The 19,332-nt window shown below is 41.4% G+C and overlaps 2 protein-coding genes across 4 annotated transcripts; one reads left to right on the forward strand and one right to left on the reverse strand.

Moving 5' to 3' along the window:
* Positions 1–5,253: 5,253 nt before the first annotated feature.
* LOC146547642 (retinol dehydrogenase 7-like) lies at positions 5,254–13,613 on the forward strand. Of its 3 annotated transcripts, XM_085263681.1 has the most exons (6): positions 5,314–5,399; positions 5,567–6,973; positions 8,808–9,122; positions 11,880–12,138; positions 12,210–12,373; positions 12,457–13,613. In XM_085263681.1, exons 3-6 carry the CDS (start codon positions 8,810–8,812, stop codon positions 12,678–12,680), a joined length of 960 nt encoding a protein of 319 aa, XP_085119807.1. In that variant the 5' UTR covers positions 5,314–5,399; positions 5,567–6,973; positions 8,808–8,809; the 3' UTR covers positions 12,681–13,613. The 3 variants fall into 3 exon arrangements, with proteins under 3 accessions (XP_085119806.1, XP_085119807.1, XP_085119808.1); XM_085263680.1 differs by lacking the exon at positions 5,567–6,973 and having other exon boundaries at positions 5,254–5,399; XM_085263682.1 differs by lacking the exons at positions 5,314–5,399; positions 5,567–6,973 and adding an exon at positions 8,536–8,701.
* A 504-nt stretch (positions 13,614–14,117) lies between these two features.
* Positions 14,118–17,730, reverse strand: LOC146547643 (ATP synthase F(1) complex catalytic subunit beta, mitochondrial). Its single transcript, XM_085263679.1, has 10 exons — positions 17,573–17,730; positions 16,611–16,784; positions 16,335–16,509; positions 16,041–16,162; positions 15,777–15,961; positions 15,526–15,684; positions 15,219–15,341; positions 14,830–15,042; positions 14,544–14,745; positions 14,118–14,392 (listed from the first exon to the last, which is right to left on the reverse strand). Exons 1-10 carry the CDS (start codon positions 17,673–17,675, stop codon positions 14,295–14,297), a joined length of 1,554 nt encoding a protein of 517 aa, XP_085119805.1. The 5' UTR covers positions 17,676–17,730; the 3' UTR covers positions 14,118–14,294.
* Positions 17,731–19,332: the final 1,602 nt, after the last annotated feature.

Genomic DNA, 19,332 nt, shown 5'->3' on the forward strand with positions numbered 1-19,332 from the left:
GTGATCCTCCATCTGGATGGATGAGAACAACCTTCTGAACAATCTAGCAGGAGATGGCCCATATCTATGGGACTGGTTTGTGCTTATAACGCCCATTGTATGGACTGATAACAGCCGAAGCGGGTGAATAGTGACCCAGTAGCTATGTTGGCCATTACCCAGCATACATCACTCCCTCCATAAATGAAATAAACGATACAAAAGTATCGTTCTACCTGTTTTTCAGGTAGTTGTTTACATTATATAGTTTATTGTGTTCTGTATACGTCACTACAATGTGATTTGGAAAATGTCTAAATATCCATTCGCTTCCGCTTATCCTTTTCAGGGTCGCGGGGGGCGCTGGAGCCTATCCCAGCTGTCATAGGGCGAGAGGCGGGGTACACCCTGGACAGGTCGCCAGTCTGTCGCAGGGCCTGGATGGATGGATGGATGGATGGATGGAAAATGTCTAAATATACCGACAACAGGCACTTCCGCGGCAATCTCTTCAATCGGAGGACCCTTCACGTCAATTCCCGACGCGAGGGGGGTACCCTGCGCGTCCATAAGTGAAGCAGAGGGAGCCTGACCATGCGTCACACGTTTGACGAGTTGGGAGTGAGAACGTGTTGGAGAAGGAAGAAGAAGAAGAAAATGAATGCCTTTAAACTTAATGTGGCAGGGTGTGGTCTGCTGTTCAGCTGCAGAGGAGGGGTGCTGCAGTGGGTTTGGGGGCAGTGCCAGGGATGCTGGCAGGGCAGGTGGGCTCAATCATCCAATCATGCTTTCCCTGTTTTAGTAGCCAGCTGGGACCACAGAAGACGAGAGACCTGAGCCAGAGCAGCCGCAACGGCTGAAAAGGCTGCAAGTTTGTTCACTGAAAAGGAAAATAAAAGGTTCACTTGCCCTGCAACACTGACGTGTGTGTGCCGGGCCAGACACGCAGTGTCACACTTATAAAAAAAATGAAGTTGTTCCAACTTATATTTATATTTACTTACATTCTTATTCATGAGGACCTTACTATCAGTACATTTCTCTGAGATTAAATTGAATAAAGGGATAAACACAGGTTGCTGAGTCTGGTAGTTGCAAAAAGTCCAACTTCTAATCAAAAACTAATGAACAGTCAAGGCATTGCTGTGCAAGTGTAGGTAGTAAATTTAAGACATGTTTATAGATGCTGTTGAAGTCCTCTAACTCATATTTTAACTATGTGGAACACACAAAATTCTTCTTTTTTGTGTATAAATTTCCCTCTTCAGTCATGAATGATGGACAACTTTAGTGATTTATATTATTTATATAATAATGGCTGGCAATTGGATATGCATGGTTGCACATTTGAGGGTTTGATGGTTGTGAACTTTAGGTCATTCACCGCAGCTTTCAAGTGCATTCAGGAAACCACAAACAACAAAATAATGTGCATGTCTGGGAGAAGCCTTTCAGATTAAGAGGTCATGGTAACATAGCGATACTCATTTCAAGCACAGTGTTTTAAAATCTCCACTGCATGTCAATTACTTTATTCAGGCTGGCAATACCACAAAAAATGGCAAATGTACCAAGTGCAATATCACTAAATAAATAATTTAAAGAATGGGTACATTTAATAGCTCTTGTTTGATGTGTTTTTGACATGTGTCATGGAAAATGTATTATCTTCGTGCACATAAATGATGTGTAAAGTCAACCTAAAGGGAACTGTGGTTCTCTCTGTAGGCTTAGAAATGTTGCAATGATTAACAAAATCCCCAGAAACTTTAAGTTGCTTGACTTGGTGAGATTTATTTAGAGCTGGGAAATGTGCATTAACAGCTTAGTGTACCTAGCAAGTAGTCCTGTTTTATTATATTCTGTTAAAAATTTGTCGTATAGCATTTACATATCCGTGAGTTTAAAACTTTAAAAGTGGAAATCTTCTAGGGGTATCTGAAAGCAGCCTCTGCAGAACAGCAAATGAGTCATTAAACAGCACTTCTGCCACCTTGTGGTACAAATGTATGACCCTGATCCTTGTCAGGCGAATATAATTTTGAGGCAAAAACATGGAGTTTTCAGAAGAGATTCAGGAAAAATTAAACCAGTGCAGACCAGCATTTTTTTAGGGGTCAAAAAAGAAAAGTTGTATCTACAACCAGTTTTTGATACGGGCGGTTGCCCGGGGTGGCATCACGGGCATCGGCAAAAAAATAATAATAATAATTTACTCGTACTCATGCTGCCCCGACGTCATGCCAGCGCATATTGGGATAGGCATAGGCACCGATCGGCTTACTATCGCCCATTTGCTGGGAGTAAGGGCACACCGTTTGCGAGGTGCGCCTGCTGCTTGTGGCACAGGGAGGAGAGGGCGGGGCGGCGGGTGATTCTCTGGCTGGCTGGAGCTCGCGAAATAAAATAAAATAAAAACAAAACAGCAAACATGAAAACACCGGACATTATGATACAGATTTATAATTTGCACCGATGTTTTTTTCGAAATTCTGTACGCGAAAAGTGAGCGTGAGAACCCTTGGTGCGCTTCCTCGCTGAAGTCAAAGTAAACTTTATTGTCATCTCCGCTACATACAGTCCAGTATATCAATATATATAAGAACAGTAAGAAAATAAATATACGCTTTATGACTAGGGTTAAATGGATCGCGAGCCGTGGTTTTTTTTTTTTTTTTTTTCTCTCGCACTCTTTTTCCGCTTCACTCCTCACGCGAGCCTTGTGCTTTGCGCTGGGAAGAGGAGGGAGGGGCGGTAGTTAGACTTGCACAGGAACAGAGCAGGAGGGGGAGAGAGAGAAAGAGGAAGGTAAAAAGAACCACTAAAAGTGCAAAGAGGGACTTTTGGAGGGGGTTTTGTAATTCAGTGGGGAGGGAGACGAGAATACAGAACATTTGGTCGATGATTAGAAGGATGAATGGTATGAAAAGGGAGTGTGATTATCCAATCCTGAGGGATGGAGACGTCAAAGCTGTAACAGATGAGGAAAAAGCAAATGTGTTGGCTAAAACTTTTGTTAAAGTCCACAGTTCAGGCAATGTTAGTGAGGAAGGGCGACGAGGCAGAGACATGACTATTGCAGAGAATAGAGGCTTAATGGACCTGGTAGGGGATGCAGATGATTCATTAAATATCCTTTTTACAAAGCCAGAACTACATCGGGTACTACAGAAATCTAAATTATCAGCGCCGGGAAAAGATCAGGTATGCTATACCATGTTGAACCAACTCAGTGAGTCAGCTAAAGAACTTTAGGGTTGTATAACAGAGTTTGGGAGGGTGGGAAACTGCCGCAAAGCTGGAAGGAAGCTGTGGTGGTACGGAAACCTGGAAAGGATGTCACAAATCCAGGAAATTTTAGACCTATAGCGTTAACATCGCACATTTGTAAAGTGATGGAGCGTATGGTAACTGAAAGATTGACCTACTATTTGGAAACTATAGGCATAATTATTAGGCAACGTCCTTTCCTTTGGCAAAATGGGTCAAAAGAAGGACTTGCCAGGCTCAGAAAAGTCAAAAATAGTGAGATATCTTGCAGAGGGATGCAGCAGTCTCAAAATTGCAACGCTTCTGAAGCGTGATCATCGAACAATCAAGCGTTTCATTCAAAATAGTCAACAGGGTCGCAAGAAGCGTGCGGAAAAACCAAGGCGCAAAATAACTGCCCATGAACTGAGAAAAGTCAAGCGTGCAGCTGCCAAGATGCCACTTGCCACCAGTTTGGCCATATTTCAGAGCTGCAGCATCACTGGAGTGCCCAAAAGCACAAGGTGTGCAATACTCAGAGACATGGCCAAGGTAAGAAAGGCTGAAAGACGACCACCACTGAACAAGACACACAAGCTGAAACGTCAAGACTGGGCCAAGAAATATCTCAAGACTGGTTTTTCTAAGGTTTTATGGACTGATGAAATGAGAGTGAGTCTTGATGGGCCAGATGGATGGGCCCGTGGCTGGATTGGTAAAGGGCAGAGAGCTCCAGTCCGACTCAGACACCAGCAAGGTGGAGGTGGAGTACTGGTTTGGGCTGGTATCATCAAAGATGAGCTTGTGGGGCCTTTTCGGGTTGAGGATGGAGTCAAGCTCAACTCCCAGTCCTACTGCCAGTTTCTGGAAGACACCTTCTTCAAGCAGAGGTACAGGAAGAAGTCTGCATCCTTCAAGAAAAACATGATTTTCATGCAGGACAATGCTCCATCACACGCGTCCAAGTACTCCACAGCGTGGCTGGCAAGAAAGGGTATAAAAGAAGAAAAACTAATGACATGGCCTCCTTGTTCACCTGATCTGAACCCCATTGAGAACCTGTGGTCCATCATCAAATGTGAGATTTACAAGGAGGGACAACAGTACACCTCTCTGAACAGTGTCTGGGAGGCTGTGGTTGCTGCTGCACGCAATGTTGATGGTGAACAGATCAAAACACTGACAGAATCCATGGATGGCAGGCTTTTGAGTGTCCTTGCAAAGAAAGGTGGCTATATTGGTCGCTGATTTGTTTTTGTTTTGTTTTTGAATGTCAGAAATGTATATTTGTGTATGTGGAGATGTTATATTGGTGTCACTGGTAAAAATAAATAATTGAAATGGGTATATATTTGTTTTTTGTTAAGTTGCCTAATAATTATGCACAGTAATAGTCACCTGCACACACAGATATCCCCCTAAAATAGCTAAAACTAAAAACAAACTAAAAACTACTTCCAAAAACATTCAGCTTTGATATTAATGAGTTTTTTGGGTTCATTGAGAACATGGTTGTTGTTCAATAATAAAATTATTCCTCAAAAATACAACTTGCCTAATAATTCTGCACTCCCTGTAAGATTCAAAGGAGGGTGGGAGGAATGAGAAATGCAGGACGGACTAGGAGGGAGGAGGTGATCATATCCAGACTGAGATTTGGACATACTGGCTTGAATAATACGTTATTCATGATACGGAAACATAGTACCGGAAAATGTGATTACTGTGGGGTAGAGGAAACTGTAGAACATGTCATGTTGCAGTGTCAGAGGTATCAGGTTGAGAGGAGACATTTGATTCAAAATCTTAGTAACCTAAAAATCACACTGGATTTGGTTGATTTGTTGCGAAAGGAATCGGGAAGTAAAAGTTATCAGGCCTTATTTCAGTTTTTAAGAGAGGGGAACCTGTTTGGAAGGATTTTTTTTTTTTTTTGAGCGTCGTTCCAGACCATACTACATACCAGTTGGTGGCGGTAATGCACCTTTCAATTGTTTGCCAACCGCCAATAGAAAGAAAGAAGAAAGAAAGAACAGAAAAGACTAAACTAGTAGGCGGGGTCAACTGGATCGGCTCTCCCCGTCCAGTGCGCGCTCCCGATGCAGGGTAACAAACTCAGTTGGGGATACGTACGTTGTCACAAACTGTCTGTGAAATCTTCTTCGGATCAGGTAAGAAATCCCGTGTACTGACAGCACATTACTGGCATAAGTCAGTAGCTGAGTAGATGAATAGTGTTACATTTTCAGTACGTTTGGTGGACGCTTTAATATTTGTTTCAAAAGGGTTAAGAAACTTCGAGTTAATGTACTTTGAACTCGGTTCCATATGACCCCAGCTTTGTTCTGCTGTCGGATTGAGCAAAGAAGCGTCCAAGTCCCATCTTCTGGCTGCCGCTATCCTACATGCCAACCTGCATCAGTGATTACATCCTGAAGCTGGAAGCTATTCCCATCGCCAAGCAGATAGAATAACTTTGCATGTAATAAAGGCATTCTCTCTGTATGTACATCTCATGCATCAGTAAATTTAACTGATTTCAGAAAGGCTTTGTCTTTCAATCTGTTCTCATTACTTATCACATTACTTTCTCAGAAAGAAACCTTTGCACCTTTTTCACAAAGGCATTTTCAAGGCCATCTTATCTACAGCTAGTCTGAACAGATGAAAAGACCTGTGTCCATGAGATTATTGATAGGCATGTGGGAAAGGTTAAGAAAGACCAATAAAAAAAAAAAAAAAAAAGAGTCCAGTTCACACTTGGTTTCAAAGTACACAGCGAGCAGGATCGTGTTGTTGCTATACTTCAAATAGTAGAAATGCCTTGTTTTGCAGTATCAAAACAAGACTGCAATGTCACCTGCAGGATTTTAACTTCTTAAGTTACAAAGCAAAATGTTTAGTTATTGGTAGAGTTAGCTGCGCAAATAAAAATAGAACTATGTCCAAAAGATATAGAAAAGATAAAATCTTGTTTTTTAGGATGCAGTGCTAATCTTACCTTGGAGGGAGTCACTGACCTGGTGGACACAAGGTTGTAAGGTTCATTCTGTTCATTTTACTTCATGACTCCTATCTAGACGAGGAGTCAAACTGTTTAAATACATAGTATTTTTTTGTCTCCAGTGGCACTAACAATCTTTCCTATATGAAACCTTTATATATATTAAGCCTTTATATTCTGTCATTGTTCCTGTAAACAGTAATGCCATTAGTGCTTTCTAATAAAACCAGATTTAGAGCCAAAACTCTGTATTTAGGTAGTACCTTCACGCTTTTGTTTATTCTTATATTCATATAGTCCCTGCTGGCGTCTGACAGCAGTTTGAGATCTAGAGTGGTCATTTGTATAACGCTTCTGTGGGGGCGACCGTGGCTCAGGGGGTTGGGAAGCGAATCTGTAACCGGAAGGTCGCCGGTTTGATCCTCGGGCTCTCTGTCCTGGTCGTTGTGTCCTTGGGCAAGACACTTTACCCTACCGCCTACTGGTGTTGGCCAGAGGGACATATCGCGCCATCTGTCAGACTGCCCCAGGGCAAACTGACCACTCACTGTGGCTCGTGGCCAGTGAAGACCTTGGCCACTTGGAATGGCTGAGACAGGAAACGCTGGATCTTACGGGCACGAGCCACAGTGAGTTTATCCTCCTCAGACAACTCATCCATACCCAGGATGCAGGGGTAACAAACTCAGTTGGGGATACGTACATTGTCACAAACTGTCTGTGAAATCTTCTTCGGATCAGGTAAGAAATCCCATGTACTGACAGCACATTACTGGCATAAGTCAGTAGCTGAGTAGATGAATAGTGTTACATTTTCAGTACGTTTGGTGGACGCTTTAATATTTGTTAAAAAAAGGGTTAAGAAACTTCGAGTTAATGTACTTTGAACTCTGTTCCATATGACCCCAGCTTTGTTCTGCTGTCACATTGAGCAAAGAAGCGTCCAAGTCCCATCTTCCAGGTCAGCTGGATTCCACGTCAACTATTTCAACCAGTCAACAAATAAACTCCAAAAGTTTGTAGTCGTAAATTGGTCACATCTGTGAACATTTAGAGGCGGACTTTAAATGAAGTGCGTTTAGCTGCAAGTTTAATTAACTTTAGACGACCTAACATCGTCACTGAGTTTGTTTGTTTTTTATTTAAAATAATGAACAATGTTGGCCGTGGACTCTTCCTTCAAACTGAGCAGGTAGAGGGCAAAAAAAAAGTCTCTGTAAAGAGCGGTTAAAGAAATCAGCTCCCACAAATGCAAACTAACAGGAAAAGGCATAATCATAGGAATGTCTGAGCCTTACGCTTCATGTATAGAGGAGAGGAAGGCACTGATTTGATATGCTCCATAGTGCATTAAGAGAGGGAGGCTCCCTGGGAACACAACAGTTGCCTCCAGTCGCTTTATATTGTAAGCCACTACAATTATACGCTACACCGTACAATTACGAGTTTAATCAATGAAATGCATTTATTTTTTAACCACGTAATGTTTTATGATGTATTGTCACAGACATGCACTTCTGTAAACTGGTAACTGTGGCTGCAGATGGCCGCCCCTACCAGAGTCTGGTTTTGTTGGAGGTTTCTTCCTGTTAAAAGAGAGTTTTTTTTTTTTTTCTTCCCACTGCCAACAAGTATTTGCCTTTACAGTACAATGTAAAGCACCTTGGGGCAGCTCTTGTTGGAGCTATACTAAAAAATTGAATTGAACTGAATTGAATAGTTGTATGCTGAAATAAACAGCATTTACTTACCAGCATTTACAAACAAATGATTAATAATTAAAATGATGAATCTGCAGATGCAACATCTGGAACAAGACAGTGAAGCCTGGAACACTGGGAATTCTTTAAATAAGTTTAGTTTAGCTTAATTTAATGGGGGGACACAGACTTGTAGCATAAACCATTTTGAATCCATGTCACCTACTTTGGTTCAGCTCAAAGTAATCTTTAATAAGTTGAATACGTTTAATCATGATTATTAATATCATGTTATTAAGTACAACCAAGCCTAACTTTACAGTCGTCTTTTTTTGCCTCCTGTTAATAGCAAAAGTTCATTTAGATGTCAGTTATAATTAGCACATTTATTTTAGCTTTTCTCCCAATTTGAACTGTATGAGGTTCATACAGGGTGTACACCTGCACAGGCCTTGTTTGCAATGACTGACCTTAAGAACACCAACACATACACTGGAAGAACACCCAGTTCAAATTAAACACTAACTTGAGTTTGTTAGTCTGTCAGAGGACGTCGGACCCTCAGGCCACCCTCATCAAGTCTGTTCCTGATCGTTTGCTCAGATACAAAATGACCTCCAGCAGGCCACTGCTTAACCATGAATCCTGTTGCTCAGCACATGGATGCCTTCACTGTTAACTTTGGCCATGAGACTTGGGCTTGGGACTGTCGACGAAAAGAACACTGGCTTCTGTTATTAAGAAAAAAAGCCAAATCAAACATGCAGAGGTACCTTAAAGTTGGCCTTACACAACAGTGTTGTCACGTGGCTTACTCTGTTCACTTTGTTAAAACAGCCAGTAACGAGTAAACATACGTTCCTTTGTCCTTCCAGTCATGTACCTGTACCTTCTGGGCCTGGTGGTTCTCTACTACCTGTACCGTTGGATCAGAGAGCTCCCCAGGGTCTCTGACAAAAACAGCAAGTATGTGTACATCACAGGCTGCGACAGTGGCTTTGGGAATCTTCTGGCCCGGCATCTTGACAAGCAGGGCTTTCGAGTGATTGCCTCTTGTTTCACTGAGAAAGGAGAAGAGGATCTAAAGAAGTCCTGCTCCAGCAACCTGATCACAACTCATCTGGATGTTAGTTCTCAGGAAAGCATTGACAAAGTTGCGGCAATGATCAAGGATATGGTTGGGGCACGTGGTAAGTTTTATTTGGTGGAAATACCTGCACTTCATTTAAATAGCTGTTTCCCCACAGAGTTTGAGTGCTGTTTATGTTTGTGACCTCTGACTTTCAATAGCACCATTAAGACCAAGTAAGTCTATAGGATCTTCTTTTTCTTTATGCCAACTGGTAAAAAATAAATAAATGGTTGAAAATCACAGAGGTCTCACCAACTGTACATTTCCTGGTAGGACTGTGCCATATCATGTCTTCTGCAATAATACCTGTATACATTTTTAAGTGATATAAAAATGTATACAGGTATTATTGCAGAAGACATGTATACATTTTTAACTGATATAAAAATGTAATAGCCTGATATCACTCTAATAGCAATGCCACATGTTAACTTTCCTTAGTATGTGCACGTATGACGGAAGCCCAGGCACATGTGTCAGCAACAATTTGAATACCTAAAAGAGAGCTGCTTCAACAACCTCCAATAAAGTACTTTGCAAAATATGCAAAAAACTGTTCTTGCTTGAAGGTGGAAGCAACAAATATGTTTCAGCACTCAAGGCAGAAACAGATTATACCAAGTACAACCAGGGTATGAAGGAGGAGATGCCAGCAGCTATGTGCGACCCAAATGTAAATAAAGGACTCCACTGAGCATCACTGAAACTCTGCTAGTAACACTCCATATGACAGGAAGCGCAAATGGTGGATTATGTGGGTACATAGGACTAAACAACTAGTTAAAAAGCTTGTTCCAAGATCCAACATCCCAGTTAGAAAATTTTTATTTAATTCCTAATTTTATTATGTGACAATATTGTGCACATCCATTTGTGCAAAATCTCTAAAGTTAGAAATCTCCTGTCTCGGAGTGATGCTGAAAAACTAGTTCATGCATTTATTACTTCTAGGATGGACTACTGTAATTCATTATTATCAAGATGTCCTAAAAACTCCCTGAAAAGCCTCCAGTTAATCCAAAATGCTGCAGCAAGAGGACTCACAGGGACTAGAAATAGAGAGCATATTCCTCCTATATTCGCGTCTCTTCATTGGCTCCCTGTTAAATTCAGAACAAATTTAAAATCCTGCTGCTCAGATACAAGATTTCATTTAAGGTTTTTTCTCCAGTTTCATGACTGTTTACATTGTAGATTCTCACTGAAGGCATCAAAACTCTGAATGAACACGTGGAATTATGTAGTAAAGACAAAAGTGTGAAATAACTCAAAACATGTTTTAGTTGTTTGATTCTTCAAAATATCCACCCTTTGCTTTGATTACTCCTTTGCACACTCTTGGCATTCTCTCAATGAGCTTCATGAGGTCATCACCTGAAATGGTTTTCCAACAAGCTTGAAGGATTTCCCAGAGATGCTGAGCACTCATTGGCCCTTTTGTCTTCACTCTGCAGTCCATCTCATCCCACAGGATGCTGTGGTAGCCATGCTGATTCAGTGTGCTTTCAATTTTGAATAAATCCCCAAGTGTCAACAGTAAAGCATCACACCTACTCCTCCATGCTTTACAGTGAGAACTATGCATGTGTCTGCTACTGGAACTCTGTGTGGCATTTATTTGGGCTCTAATCTGAGGTGCTGTTAACTTGTGACTTCTGAGGCTGGTGACTCGGATGAATTTTTCCTCAGCAGCAGAGGTGACACTTGGTCTTCCTTTCCTGGGGCGGTCCTCGTGTGAGCCAGTTTCATCGTAGCCATGATGGTTTTTGCGACTGCACTTGGGGACACATTCAAAGTTTTTGCAATATTCTGTACTGACTGACCTTCAGTCCTTAAAGTAATGATGTACTTTCGTTTCTTTTTAATTAGCTGATTAGTTCTTGCCATAAAATGAATTCTAACGGTTGTCAAATAGGGCTGTCAGCAGTGTACCAACCTGACCAACACAACTGATGGTCCCAACCCCATTAAGAAAGCAAGAAATTTCACAAATGAACCCTGACAAGGCACACCTGTGAAGTGAAAACCATTTGAGGTGAATACATCATGAAGCTCATTGACAAAAGGCCAACGGTTTACTGTGATGTCAACCCTGAAAGTAGTAAAGGGTGGCTACTTTCAGGAATCTACAATATAAGACGTATTTAGAGTTATTTATTAATTTTCTCTTTGCTACATAATTCCATATATCTTGCTTCATATATTAGATGTCTTCAATATGTATCTACAATGAGAAATGGGGAAGTGATGGTAACAGGGTGCTGTGGGAATGCTACTATGAACTCCAGCTAGGTGAGTGGCTGCAGCAAGTCCCAGGAATAAAATCCCAGATCTCTGTCCAGAAGAGCACAGTCCTAAGATACTGCGCAGTACTCTCTGGGGTCCCTTTAGGGTCCAAATGTCCAAAGAAAAAAATTTAAAGACCTCCAGAAAGCCTGCAGAACTATTGCTCAACTATTAAAAAGAATGTCTGGCTCCTTGGAAGCATAATATGGTCATCCCAGGCAGCCAGTCAGAAGAAAGCTAATGATAGGAGGGTCTTATAGTAGGAGGAGACTGAGTTTGCTTTTACAAACATACAGATAAGAACCAGTATGAGATAAGCAGGGTTTATTCTAAACTCTGTCATGCAGCCTGACTGTAGTAGAGTTTAGGGATAAAAATATGGACCTGGACTTGAGCAGAATAATTTCGCTTTGAGTTATTTTTCCCATTTGAATGTCGATCAACTACTGTTGCTAGTGCACATAAAACATTACTGGTCAAGAACAGATGAATTTCAGTAGACTGTATGTGCTCTTTTTCATTATTTTAGGCCTGTGGGCTGTAGTGAACAATGCCGGCATCTCCATTCCCAGTGCCCCATGTGACTGGCTGACCCTCAATGACTACAAACCCATGCTGGATGTGAACCTGAATGGGGTGATTGGTGTGACCCTAAGCGTCCTACCGCTCATAAAAAAGGCAAGGGGAAGGGTGGTGAACGTTGCCAGTGTGTTTGGAAGGATCAGTCCTGTTGGGGGCCCATATACTGTCTCAAAGTACGGTGTTGAAGCATTCAATGACAGCCTCAGGTAAGGAGAACTCATAAAATATTGGTATGATAATACAAAGATTTCCCGGGTTGATGAAGTGTCCTTCTTAGGTTAAATATGGCACCTTTTGGTGTGAAGGTCCTCTGCATTGAGCCAGGCTTCTTCAAGACAAATGTGACCAACAGTGCTATCCTGAGCAAAAACATTAAAATGATCTGGGATAAACTTCCACAGGAAGTCCGAGATGATTATGGAACGGCATACCTACAGAAAGGTATATGTGGATTACCACTTCTTCCATTTATTTTGGTTCCCAACTGATTATTTGTTCTTATTTCATTTATTTGCCCCTTTTAGCATTAACAACCTTAACTGACAAAGTTGCCAAAATGAGTGATGCAGACTTGATGAAAGTGGTCAGCTGCATGGAACATGCCGTGGCTGCTGTCCATCCTCGCACTCGCTACTCCCCAGGCTGGGACGCCAAGTTCTTCTGGCTGCCGCTATCCTACATGCCAACCTGCATCAGTGATTACATCCTGAACCTGGAAGCTATTCCCATCGCCAAGCAGATAGAATAACTTTGCATGTAATAAAGGCATTCTCTCTGTATGTACATCTCATGCATCAGTAAATTTAACTGATTTCAGAAAGGCTTTGTCTTTCAATCTGTTCTCATTACTTATCACATTACTTTCTCAGAAAGAAACCTTTGCACCTTTTTCACAAAGGCATTTTCAAGGCCATCTTATCTACAGCTAGTCTGAACAGATGAAAAGACCTGTGTCCATGAGATTATTGATAGGCATGTGGGAAAGGTTAAGAAAGACCAATAAAAAAAAAAAAAAAAAAGAGTCCAGTTCACACTTGGTTTCAAAGTACACAGCGAGCAGGATCGTGTTGTTGCTATACTTCAAATAGTAGAAATGCCTTGTTTTGCAGTATCAAAACAAGACTGCAATGTCACCTGCAGGATTTTAACTTCTTAAGTTACAAAGCAAAATGTTTAGTTATTGGTAGAGTTAGCTGCGCAAATAAAAATAGAACTATGTCCAAAAGATATAGAAAAGATAAAATCTTGTTTTTTAGGATGCAGTGCTAATCTTACCTTGGAGGGAGTCACTGACCTGGTGGACACAAGGTTGTAAGGTTCATTCTGTTCATTTTACTTCGTGACTCCTATCTAGACGAGGAGTCAAACTGTTTAAATACATAGTATTTTTTTGTCTCCAGTGGCACTAACAATCTTTCCTATATGAAACCTTTATATATATATTAAGCCTTTATATTCTGTCATTGTTCCTGTAAACAGTAATGCCATTAGTGCTTTCTAATAAAACCAGATTTAGAGCCAAAACTCTGTATTTAGGTAGTACCTTCACACTTTTGTTTATTCTTATATTCATATAGTCCCTGCTGGCGTCTGACAGCAGTTTGAGATCTAGAGTGGTCATTTGTATAACGCTTCTGTGAAAAGCTTGAAACACTGAAATAAAATTATTTCTGAAACATCACGTTTTAAATATTTAGTTTTAGTCTGTCAAACTGGCTGCATCTGTCAACACTGTTATGTCTGCATGACAGTCAACTGTCTTTAGAAAGGATTTGATTTCATACCAACTTTTTTTTTTTTTTTTTTACCCCCGATTCAAGCATTAAATAGGTTTTAGCCACAATAACCCCTTTTTTTTTTTAGGTTCAATAAAACTCTGCTGTACATGTTTTTGGAAAGCATGTACATTGGCGCATGTTGACTTAATTTGTACATATAAATGTACAATTTCAGATCGTCTTGACTACTTTGACCAAGTAAACAACTGCAGAATGACAGAATTGTTCAACTGTTTTATTTCAGCATGTGACAAGCTGCAGCACAGTTGATAGCTTAACATAGCAGCTCCAGAATGCCATCTTCTGGTCAAAGTAGACAAGGACAGCCATTTCTTTAACTCCTTTACCAGCAACAAGATTTTCCACTACAAGTATAACCATTGAGAAAATATGCAGTTAACGATGAGTTTTATGTAAAGACTGTTTTATTCCGTCTTTCACTGGAAACATTAAATAGAACTTTTTCAGGATGACAAGACAGGTACATTTGTATTTTGACATGTTTTACAAACCAAGTGCTCCTAACCACAGGGCCTCTCTGCTTCTACTCTTCTCTCTTCCCTTCAGTTAGGTTGTCTGGATGTTTATGAGTGCTCCTCAGCCAGTTTCTCAGCTTTCTGAACCACCTCCTCAATTGGACCGACCATGTAGAAGGCTTGCTCGGGCAGAGCATCATACTCACCTGAAATGAAATGAGAACAAAAAAGGCAATTAAATTATAAACAGAGCTGAGGAAGTTGAGGATCACAAGCCATAAAAAAAATTAAAACATAAATAAATTAAAAAAAAATAAAAATTAAAAAAAAAAAAAAAAATGGACAATTCAAACTTACCACCAAGGATGCTCTTGAAGCCCTTGATGGTTTCCTTGAGGGGCACCAGCTTGCCCAAGTGGCCAGTGAAGACCTCGGCCACTTGGAATGGCTGAGACAGGAAACGCTGGATCTTACGGGCACGAGCCACAGTGAGTTTATCCTCCTCAGACAACTCATCCATACCCAGGATGGCAATGATATCCTGTAGTGATTTGTAGTCCTACAGAAGAAGAAAGTAGCCTAGTTTGTTTGAAGCACTTACAGTTGTCATGTTAATTCTAATGGTACCAATAAAGCTGCAAACCTGAAGGATTTTCTGCACGCCACGAGCAACATCGTAGTGCTCGGCTCCGACAATGTTGGGGTCCATGATACGGGAAGTTGAGTCCAGGGGGTCGACAGCAGGGTAGATGCCCAGCTCAGCGATGGCACGGGACAACACGGTGGTGGCATCCAAGTGAGCGAAGGTGGTGGCGGGGGCAGGGTCAGTCAAATCGTCAGCAGGCACGTAAATGGCCTGGAAACACAGGACTTGTTAGCATTTTTGGAAGTCCTAGGTTACCCTTTAGGTTGCCAAGCAACATATAAAACTAGGATTTATTCCTTACTGTCAGTAAGATAGTTTCCAGCTTATGTCAAAGTAAATAGATTTTTGATTTCTAAAATGCAGACTCAGCACTCCTCAAACCTCACCTGCACAGATGTGATTGAACCCTTCTTGGTGGTGGTGATTCTCTCCTGCATGGTACCCATGTCAGTGGCCAGAGTGGGCTGGTAACCCACAGCAGAGGGAATACGACCCAGCAGAGCAGACACCTGAGAGAGAAGGTGAAGTCATCAAGATTGCAGTTTGACAGAATCAGTGTATTTGAAGGAGGAAGAGGGGGAAACAAAATAACTTTTGAAATGAGAATCTTTACATTGGATGTGTGGTGTAGCTAGAGCAGTTGTAAATCTTTATTTTTAAGGAAAGCTTTGGTTTAAATTAAGTTGCACAGACCTCAGAGCCAGCCTGTGTGAAGCGGAAGATGTTGTCAATGAAGAGCAGCACATCCTGACCCTCCTGGTCACGGAAATATTCAGCCACAGTCAATCCAGTCAGAGCAACTCTGGCACGGGCACCGGGGGGCTCGTTCATCTGTCCGTACACCAGCGCCACCTAGCATGGACAAGAGTTTGGTTAAATCAGACATTTTGGAATGTGCTGTAATAAAAATGCATCTTTTTAAAGTTGCTTTCCACAGTCCTCACCTTGGAGGTGGTATCCTTCAGGTTGATCACACCAGACTCAATCATTTCATGGTACAAGTCATTCCCCTCACGGGTACGCTCTCCCACACCAGCAAACACAGAGTAACCACCATGGGCCTTGGCCACGTTGTTGATCAGCTCCATGATCAATACAGTCTTGCCTACACCGGCACCACCGAACAGACCTGTCAAGTCGAGAAAACCAAGTTAGTTTATCACGCATCAAAGTCAAGGCTGAGAAAACGTGCATGTTTGGGCTCATACCGATCTTTCCTCCCTTGGCATAGGGAGCCAGCAGGTCCACAACCTTAATGCCAGTAACCAGAATCTCCTGTTCCACACTCATGTCAGTGAATTCAGGAGCCTCTGCATGGATAGGTGCAGTCCTGGGAAGAAGGGGAAAAAAAGTAGATTAATGTAATCACTGAACACACCAGTTAACATTTAAAAGCACAGCATCTATATATGTCCTATCATAACAGGTTTTATTATTGCTTCAGACTGTGCATGTTTAAACCTCATACAAAAAACTGCAGGATATTTTCAAAGTGTACTTACTGTTTGGTGGAGATGGGACCCCTCTCATCAATAGGCTCCCCGATGACATTCATAATCCTGCCCAGGGTCTCGGGACCCACTGGAATTCTGATGGGGGCACCAGTGTCCAGAACCTTCTGTCCACGGACCAGACCCTCAGTACCATCCATAGCAATGGTACGCACTGTGTTCTCCCCTAAAAACAGAAAGTGCTTTTGATGTGTCTGTTTAACCTAAGAAAGAGTTGCTAGTGGTATTGTAGCTAGGTAGGTGAAGAGTATAATCCAGCTGGCTCACCAAGATGCTGTGCCACCTCCAGGACTAGCCTGGATTCACGGCCTGCCACCTCCAGGGCATTAAGAATGGGAGGGAGACCCTCATCGAACTGGACATCGACAACGGCACCAATGACAGCCACAATGCGTCCGTTGGCGGTGCTGGCAGCGGCGGCAGGTGCGACATAGTCCCTACCTGGAACATGAACCACTGAGTGTCATACAGATGTGCTGCAGCTGTGACCTTGTTATGCATTATGGCCGGAAGAAGCACCGAAAAGGGCTTCTATACTTGTGTGTGTCCGGCCGGTACATCTCAATGTCAAGTGGCTTATGCTAATCTGCGAATAAGTTTTTAAACTGGAAAGTGAAACAGCAGTACTAAGCAGAATTCAGTAAAATTTCAGTTTATTTTATTAAGTGCAAATAAGCGAGTTCTCCCACTAAATAGCGTCAGAGCCAACAGTGACAGATGAATGGATAGCGATTCCGAGCTAGAATTGCTAATGCTGCATACTTGGCCACAAACTCAGTGACACAACTTTGTTTTTCCCTTTATAGTTTTGTTATTTTGGCACTGTATTACCTCCACACGTATCACAAAAGTGAACCGTGTTACCGACTGTCTAACCCTGCTAATCTGCAACTACGAATGCTAACAGCAGTCTTCGACCGCCTCATGTCATTACAGAGGTCATTTCTAATAACACAAGAATAATACAGTCTGCTCATTTCACAATGCGAAGTAACCATGAAAAGATCTGTTTGCACACATGTGTATCCATTTAATGTTTTGGAAACACTCCGGCTGATTTAAAATGTACATTTTAATATTAAGGCCTGCTAAGCCACCGGCAGGCAAGCCAGCGTGTTGCTAGCACCAGCTAAGTTTAGCATGGTCCCTGCCCTCTTCTGACAGCCACGTAAATGCGTCTGTTCTTTAAACAATCTTCTTTCCAGAAACAACGAGCATGCAGGACTCACGTGAAAGGACAGCTGGGGATCCAACAAGAGCCTTCAAGGGCTGGACTCCAGGCTTCAGAGCCTGCAAAGCCCCGGTGCAGCAGCGTCCCACAGCTCCTAACATTGTCAAAATGGCTGAAGGTGGAAAGAGACAGAGGAACTTCAGGCTTTATAACGTATGACCGCTTAGACGAACTGCGCCTGCGCACAACGTAAAACACGCCACAACGACCATGCGTAGTAGTTAAGCACATGCAGTTGACATTGTGACCTCGATAGAGCTGGCTTATTTGAACCAAATGACCGCCCAAACGAAATGTTATAATCACAGTTATAATTCTTTGTTTTAGTTAATGTAGATGGTTTGGACTCTCAGTGGGGTAGCCAAATTAAATAAAAACCCTGATGAAACTCTAAATAACTAGTGTTATCCATGTAACCTATTTTTATTATAGGTCACTGACAGTGCCCTCATTAAAATGAGAAATAGTTGCCTCAGTTTGCCTCAAGACACTTCTACCGTGTTTACATTATAGCAACAGCCAGTAGACTTTACAGAACATTTTTATTGTACATGTAAATCGAAATTACCTTGCTAATGTTAAAGTTTCACAGCATAAATTGGAGAGTACTGTGCAATAATAGTAATAACAGTAATAGGGTTAGGGTTAATTCAACAATAATTGAATTGTGATTTTAGTTTTACTTAGATTTAGTTTGTTCCTGTCAAACCACTTTTTTAAATTTTGCACATTTATTGCCATTATCAATAAAATATTGAGGACAATTTTGTTGTCCAGAACTGCTTTTAACAATGCAATTTAAAATATCCCATATTCCCTTTATATTGTTCAATATTTTACTATAATACTAATTTTTTACATTCATTATTGATCATTTGTTTTCCATTTTGAAGGTGTGAATAAACTGTTCATCAGTGAAGTAGCAGCAGTTGTTGCTGAAAGTCATGTCCTTAAGAAACAGGAAAATAAACAGCAAAGACTTGACTTGCATCCTGAAAAATGCATCTGACCTTTCATTTAATCAATCCGCTGTTTCTGAAATGATCAGTGGATGTCACAAAGCCATTTAGCATGACCAGGATATACACTGCCAATGCCGTAAAAGCATACCTGGGTAGAAAAACGCACAGATGACTGTACACAGTGAGTGTCTACAGCCATCTGAGGCTCGGTCCTGTTTTGCGGCCATATTTCAGACAGTGGTTTTGAAAATCTTCTCAACTGATGGAATTATAAAAAGCAAAATCTAATGGGGCCGAGTACAGTAATTGAATCTGTAATGTGCCCTATAAATGCTAGAAATATGGTGTTTAACAAGATACTTACTATGGATGGCATTACATTGTCCTCCAGTAACACTTTGAGGAATCTTGGAATGTTGTTTTTGACCAGGATGCATCTCTCAATTTTTATATTAAAAAAATGTAGGACTTGCATTTGCACAGTATCTCTAAAATCACTAACATCCTGACTCAGAGTGATGCTGAAAAACTAGTTCATGCATTTATTAATTCTAGGGCAGACTGTTGTAGTGCATTATTATTAGGCTCTCCAAAAAACTCTCTGAAAAGTTTATCCAGAATGGTGCAGTGAGATTACTGACAGAGTCTAGTAAGAGAGATTCTATTTCTCCAACATTGGCCCCCTGTTACATACAGAATCTCATTTAAATTTCTTCTCTACGAATACAGGATCTTAAATAATCAGGGCCCATCAGATCTTAAAGACCTCATATTACTGTATCAGCCCATTATAGTG

This window comes from Mchenga conophoros, linkage group LG23 (assembly GCF_057382185.1).
Source record: "Mchenga conophoros isolate Kocher_MC1m ecotype Shallow Benthic linkage group LG23, M_conophoros_male_GT1.1, whole genome shotgun sequence".
Lineage (NCBI taxonomy): Eukaryota > Metazoa > Chordata > Actinopteri > Cichliformes > Cichlidae > Mchenga > Mchenga conophoros.

Excerpts from the sequence above, each read along its gene's own strand:
- LOC146547642 (XM_085263680.1), top strand. The coding sequence starts at position 8,810 with ATGTACCTGTACCTTCTGGGCCTGGTGGTTCTCTACTACCTGTACCGT. Across the intron at positions 9,123-11,879 it reads GGATATGGTTGGGGCACGTG|GCCTGTGGGCTGTAGTGAAC; the intron begins GTAAGTTTTATT and ends TCATTATTTTAG. Across the intron at positions 12,374-12,456 it reads AACGGCATACCTACAGAAAG|CATTAACAACCTTAACTGAC; the intron begins GTATATGTGGAT and ends TGCCCCTTTTAG.
- LOC146547643 (XM_085263679.1), bottom strand. The coding sequence starts at position 17,675 with ATGTTAGGAGCTGTGGGACGCTGCTGCACCGGGGCTTTGCAGGCTCTG. Across the intron at positions 16,785-17,572 it reads ATCCCCAGCTGTCCTTTCAC|GTAGGGACTATGTCGCACCT; the intron begins GTGAGTCCTGCA and ends TTCATGTTCCAG. Across the intron at positions 14,393-14,543 it reads CTTCAAGAGCATCCTTGGTG|GTGAGTATGATGCTCTGCCC; the intron begins GTAAGTTTGAAT and ends ATTTCATTTCAG.